The sequence below is a fragment of the Ostrea edulis genome, chromosome 3 (assembly GCF_947568905.1).
Source record: "Ostrea edulis chromosome 3, xbOstEdul1.1, whole genome shotgun sequence".
NCBI classification, from domain to species: domain Eukaryota; kingdom Metazoa; phylum Mollusca; class Bivalvia; order Ostreida; family Ostreidae; genus Ostrea; species Ostrea edulis.
Window position 1 is genome coordinate 79,022,735 of NC_079166.1, and position 7,409 is coordinate 79,030,143.

At 37.4% G+C, this 7,409-nt stretch overlaps 1 protein-coding gene across 5 annotated transcripts in view; it reads left to right on the forward strand.

The window, feature by feature from the left end:
* LOC130052909 (synaptotagmin-7-like) overlaps positions 1-7,409 on the forward strand; it is a 114,654-nt gene that overhangs the window by 71,784 nt on the left and 35,461 nt on the right. For 3 of the 5 annotated variants that reach the window (XM_056159110.1, XM_056159111.1, XM_056159108.1), the window contains exon 3: positions 2,521-2,544. The exons of the other annotated variants lie outside the window; for them this stretch is intronic. In XM_056159110.1, the coding sequence (XP_056015085.1) occupies positions 2,521-2,544 (24 nt within the window). The remainder of the gene's footprint in view (positions 1-2,520; positions 2,545-7,409) is intronic. 5 annotated transcript variants of the gene reach the window in all.

The following is a 7,409-nucleotide window of genomic DNA, read 5'->3' on the forward strand; positions in this document are numbered from 1 at the left end:
ATGTAGCCAGGGGTCCCTGTTTGCCCTTCTCTTGATTTTATATTCTTTATAGGATTTATGGAATTGATCACTGTTTGTTATCTTCACCATATCATTTGGTTTTGTTCTAAGCGACAAACGACAAACAAGAGACTAAGGCGAATAATTCGTTTATGTGTGGTAAACCTGAAGGCTTAAATAATAGTTAAACTTACATGTATTAATGCGGTTATTTGACTACTCGTTATTTTTATGCTCTTTGATCTATGTATGACTGCCGGATTTTTTCGTTTTTTTTTTTTAATTTTTTTTTTTTTTTGGTTGTTGTTTTTGTTTGTTTTTTGTTGGTTTTTTTTTTGTTTGTTTGTTTTTTTTTTTTGTTTTTTGTTTTGCTATTAGAATATCAGTTCTAAGTCGTCTCCTGGGTAAGAACGGAGATGGAGGTTCAAATGAAATGGAAAGTTAAGGCTATGCGAGACAACTCTTATGATGTTTAGTGGAGTAGATAATTTACGTCGTAAATCAATTTCCTCCCTTTCACTGCGATAGTCGTGTGATATTATTATCCGTTACTAGATTTTAAATGGTACGCATTTTCGGAAAATATATCTATTTAGTTGTTTTTTTATTTCTTCGTGTTGAAACACTATTGTCGCAATGCTTTCAAAGAAATAGAATTGAATGGATGAAAAGTGGAGGACATGTACAACAATATTTTGAAGTTGAAAAAATTCAAATTTACTTTATTTTGTCAAAAAATAGTTTTAGTAGAAGATAGTCTGAAAAAAATAAATAAATTAAAACCTTTGCTGTACTTGAACCTGCGACCTACAGTTCATCAATTGGTATGCTAACCTACTGAGTTACTCGGCTAGGTATTTAAATTGAGAAGGAAAAATGAAATATTGCTGATATCGATTTTTTCCTCCATGTTTTTAAAGGATGTCAGCCATTATGACGATGTAGAGTACCTCCTTAACTCAAATGCGAGGTGGTATTTGATATAGTCTTTAGAATCACGTGACTCCCAAGTCACTTTCCATCACTTCTGTCTAGAAAACCTATTCAAGGGAATCAAAAGTAATAGATTGTCATCGTTGACATGATGATTGAGCAGAATTAAATGATATTAGATTAAGTGAGCTCCAGAGGCTGACGTCGACTGTCCGAAGAAATCTTCACTTTCCATGCTTTATTTACATTGACGCACGACGTATAATATAAACGTTATCTGGTGTGTGTAATAAACAAAGTCAAGCATATTAACTTGATCAGAAAAAGAATAGGCTGATAGAATATCTGGACTTGGTTTTTGTGATCTCCTCCCCACGCCACGAAAAGACAGCGAAAATTAGCACCCCACCAAAATAAGTAAGAGATCTGGGCGCTTCATTAAAAGTACGCGGGTGTAAAGCGGGTGTAAAGCGTTGTAGCCCATACCCTGATGCATTTTCAAAAATGAAATTAATTTCTCATATTTACATTCTACTTTCATTTTTGTCGAAACTTCCAGTCATTAAAATATACTTGTTATATTCAGCATTTATACGCCCATTGTTTACTACTACGGCGCATTCACGAGGAAATGTGTAACAATACAATTTGTAATGGTATCAAACGATAAAACATCGGACATGTTGATTTAATGAGGTGAGAAACAATCGGGGGTCTCCAATTAATAAGACACCATTCAAGTCACTTCCCCTTGACTTGTCTTTGGTCAGAAATCTATAAATAATACTCTATGCATGTCAAAAATTCAGTTCAAAGCGATGGTCCTCATTGTTTAAATGAATTTTGTTCACCTTATCATACTTTTATATTGAATTTCATTAATGGGATTTGCCGTCTACATTACTGTTGCGGAGACAATTTGGCCGTTTGTTTCCCCTATATCCGTTCGATCGTCTGTATGTTGATTGTCTCAGCCGGGTGCACGATATGTGAGCTTTATCTCTTATCCGATTTTTATCAAACGATATCCGATTTTTATCAAACGTATAAGAATGATACTTTGTTCAAAGCAATTGACTACTACAGGTTTCGAAGGCTACAGGTGAAAGGTCAATGTCGCAGGAAGAGGAAATTTACATAATTAAATGAAAAGCATTGTTCATCCAAGTTTTGTCAAACTTGAAGGACTGTTACCAGTTATAAAGTCTTTATTTTTCATTGACTTTCAATTTTGAATGGCAAGGTTTTTTGTCGTGGAAATTCATTCTGGTCATGACAGGTACAGTACACGTCGTGAAAGGCATGGCGGAGGTAAATGTTGTAGACGCCATGGTGAGATATGGCTAAATTCACAGGTCAGTTTAGTGCTGAACTTTGTTGTAAAGGCAGGTAGTGGTACTCACCTGGTGACGGTCAGTCGATTAGCGCTGAAGATCAATAACAGATGCTTTATCACGCTTTGTTACATGTACTGTTTCATTAAATTATCACCGATAAGTTAGGGTGAATTGCTGTATCTTTATTGACGGTATTGGAGAACACTCTTGTTTTGGGTACTGTAACTCACTGATCACTCTTACATTTCAGCATTCTGAATGGACTGTTGGACAGGTAATGTTATAGTTGTTACCCCTGTATTACGCATGCGTGTCAATGTATTCATTTCTATATGCCCCACCCACACCTATACCACGCCCCCTGTATTAGTGGTGTATGTGTGTGTTTGTTTGGCTGAATGCATGTTATGGAAACCACAACGGCTTCGTATAAGAATGACTAAACCAATTCTAGTTTTTTCCTAATTTCATTTAGGTCTTCCTGCTTGACTCCCAAATCTGACCTTGTGTTTTCCTGTATTTGTATCTCGATTTGGTTCTATTTAATTGAGTTATATTTTATGAGCTCATCTGAGCTGAATATTCAAGCGAGATTCCATGGTCAAAAATCCGTGTGTCGTCTGTCTGTCATTCAGTACCTTTCGGCAGTCTCTATTTCAACTTCAGAAATACCGAGTTATCTTCAACAAGACATAAAGTATGTGTGGAATGTTTGGAACATGAAACAGTGAACACGGTGTGTTGTTCATATGACTGGAGCATGAAGCAATGAACACAGGGTGTGTTGTTCATATGACTGGAACATGAAACAGTGAACACAGGGTGTGTTGTTCATATGACTGGAACATGAAACAGTGAACACAGGGTGTGTTGTGCATATGACTGGAACATGAAACAGTGAACACAGGGTGTGTTGTTCATATGGCTGGAACATGAAACAGTGAACACAGGGTGTGTTGTTCATATGACTGGAACATGAAACAGTGAACACAGGGTGTGTTGTTCATATGACTGGAACATGAAACAGTGAACACAGGGTGTGTTGTTCATATGGCTGGAACATGAATGAGTGAAAATAGAGTGTATGAAATGTGCTCTGGAAAATAGGGGGGGGGGTTGTTTGGAAATGCAATAGTGAACATAGGGTGGGTTGATAAAAAAGGCTTCAAATGTTGTCCAAATATTGCCCTTCTCCCCCGAATAAGGGTGTTACCACAATAGGTGTTCGCTACCAATAAAAGCAAGGGGGGTTATAGGTTTCTTCCTTCCGGCTGTCAGTCAGCCTTTCTCATTTGGTTTTCTTCACTTTTAATTCACCTGAGCTGACAGTTCAAGTGAGGTTTTGATCACCTGTTGTCCATCGTCCGTCTCTCTGTCCGTCAGTCTGTAAACTTTCCATACTTTCGACGTCTTCTCCAGAACCACTGGGCAATTTCAACCAAACTTAATACACATTATCCTTGGGTGAAGGGGATTCAATTTTGTTCAAATGAAGGACCATGTCCACTTCAAAGGGGAGATAATCACAAAAATGCAAAAATAGGGTGGGGTCAATTAAAAATCTTCTCAAGAACTACTGAGCCAGAAAAGTCGTTTACATGAAAACATCTTGACATTTTGATGATGCAGGTTTGTTAAAATCATCACTCCCGGGGGTAGGGTGAAGCCACAAAAGGGAGATAAAAATTTTACATGCAAATACTGTATGTAGGGAAATTCTTTAAAAGTCTTCTTCTCAAATTCCACCAAACTTGGTACAAATCATCCTTGGGTGAAGGGTATTCGTGTTTCGTTAAATGAAGGACAATTCTTCCTTCGAAGGGGAGATAATTACAAAAATGCAAAATTAGGGTGGGGTCATTTAAAAATCTTCTAAAGAACCACTGAGCCAGAAAAGTTTATATTTGCATGAAAACTTTCTTACATAATGCAGATTCAAGATTGTTAAAAACATGGTCCCCGAGGTAGGGTGGGACCACTATAGGGAATCAAAGTTTTACATGCAATTATAAATGGAAAAATCTTCTTCTCAAGAACCACTGGGCCAGACAAGTTAACATTTACATGAACATTTTTTTCTAACATAGTGCAGATTCAAATTTGTAAAAATTATTACCCCTGTGGTTAGGTATGGACGATAATAAGGATCAAAGTTTTACATGCGAATATGTATGGAGAATCTTTAAGCATGGGCCAAGATGACTCAGGTGAGCGATGTGCCCAATAGGCCTCTTATGTCATCGTGCTTTAATTCGGGAAGCTGATATTCAGTATGTGGTTTACTACTGTATGATGACAGATGAAGTTTAAGGTTCGTCACAGTGGACTGATTTTTACGAGATTGACGGGACTTTGTGCTGAGTGCAGTCTTCCAGACTTTTCTCTACAACACGTAGCATATGTTAATAATCTGAAATGTGATATGTGATTATAGAATGAGTGGACACACACCGGGAGTCAATGCTACAATTGAATTATACTAACATTGTAAAACTTAGCTTCACAGTTGAGTGAAGTACTTCTTGTATTGTGTATAGTTCTTTTATTGTTCGAGATCTATATAATTTAAGGCACACCAATTTGTAACAGAGTTCGTCTAATTCGCAGCATTTAATTACAAGAGATCGAAATCTTTTGAATTTACGATTTTATTCGAAGTTTTTTTTTCTTTTTTACAACAAGTACTCCCCGGAAGGGCAGTGTGTAAATATATAGATCGAAGTAACTGATTATGGGTGTCAATACGGAATATCGGAACCGCTATTTATCTCCGATTCCGTCGCGGTTTATATTTTAGTATGTCCAACTAGATCATGTTTTCTGTGTTAACTTGGGCAACTTTACATTAAACAAACACACGTTACTATCAGATATAGCGAGTTCAGGCACTTGGCGTCTTTTTTTAAAGTTGAGGGATGGGGAGCAAACGGAGAAAAAGTGTGCCGTTATATTTGCATGAGAAATCTTAGTAAGCAAGAAAAGCAATTTTGCCCAAACCCCAACATCATAAAGGTTGATGTGGGTGTTATCCTTCAACACAAGTATGGGTTCAATACATCGGCTCAACCTTGCATTTGCACTACCATTCACCACCACTATAACACTACCATTCACCACCACTCTAACACTACCATTCACCACCACTATAACATCACCATTCACCACCACTCTAACACTACCATTCACCACCACTCTAACACTACCATTCACCACCACTCTAACACTACCATTCACCACCACTATAACACTACCATTCACCACCACTATAACACTATCATTCACCACCACTAAAACACTACCATTCACCACCACTATAACACTACCATTCACCACCACTATAACACTACCATTCACCACCACTCTAACACTACCATTCACCACCACTAAAACACTACCATTCACCACCACTCTAACACTACCATTCACCACCACTAAAACACTACCATTCACCACCACTATTACACTACCATTCACCACCACTAAAACACTACCATTCACCACCACTCTAACACTACCATTCATCACCACTATAACACTACCATTCACCACCACTCTAACACTACCATTCACCACCACTAAAACACTACCATTCACCACCACTCTAACACTACCATTCACCACCACTAAAACACTACCATTCACCACCACTATTACACTACCATTCACCACCACTAAAACACTACCATTCACCACCACTCTAACACTACCATTCATCACCACTATAACACTACCATTCACCACCACTCTAACACTACCATTCACCACCACTAAAACACTACCATTCACCACCACTCTAACACTACCATTCACCACCACTAAAACACTACCATTCACCACCACTATTACACTACCATTCACCACCTCTATAACAAGTGACCAGCTAATAAATCTATCTTTGCATGTAATGAAAACAAACGGTGTATGTGATTAATAACGCAATAAGTACGTCACATGTTAAGAAAACGGGAGTGGGGGGGGGGGGGGGGGGCAAAGTAGGGGGGGGGGGTTACATGTTGCTACACGTACATAATGACATATACCGGGGCGTTCATTTGCAACATTGTGAAAAAAATAATCTTGAAACCAGGCATATATTTTTCTATCAGAAATTATTCGTTTTTGGCCATCACTAATTTGTATACAAAAGTTGCTCAAGTAACATATAGTTTTCGAAACTTCTTTTTCTTAAGAGTCCCGGAATTTTCTAGGTCTCATATCCCGTATTGATATCGTCATCATCACGTGACATCGATCCGGGGTATCTTGTACCATTACATTCTGTTTTCTGAAGCATATATGGTTTCTGCAATCGGTTGAAACTCAAAAGTCGACAACACTCATGTTTGCTTCATTTGCAAACCATCATGATTGTTCTTCAACATTTTATAAGTTTAGCGTCTTCAATTCAATTTGCCTTAAAAACATGGACGGATTTAACATTTCAATTTAGAGGGGTGTGGGGGAAAATCTGAGAGACAAGGGTCTGTTGGTCGCTTTTACGACCCCAGTTCACCCTGATGGGGGCCAGAGGGGACAAATTCCCCGGAACGTCCGGTGTTGAATGTATATCAATAATGAGATCTGGTGTAAACTACAGATATAATAAGATATTCAAGTACACGTGCTGCAGTCTAATTTAGGAATAAATAATGTTTCAGTTTTTAAACTTTAATCAAGCTTGATAACGCTGTTGGCTCCCTGTGTCAATCATCTGTCTCATAGAAAGACTTGGGTGACGGCCATTCTTTTTTATATATATGTTTTCTCCGATCTGTCTCGGTATACTTGTAGTAATGCTTGCATCATTTGAGGCGCATCTGCTGATTTTAATATGATATATCTTAAATTCAATTGCAATCAGTTGCGATTTTAATCGAACACATCCAATATTGAGACCTAAAAATGGTATTTCATACATTCATAATATTTTCGAAGAAAGTGTTAAATAAATGATGGTATTTAGGTGGTTTTTTTTTAAAATGAGTATTCAAATTGAATGTTTCTTAATATTGTTTTCATTTTAAAGTAAGATATTTCATATTATAATTTCCATGAAAGCTGAAGATAACGTGCAGTGATCAATCTCATAAATCCCATAAGCATATATTTCTTTGGAAATAGCTTAGAATATTTAAAGTT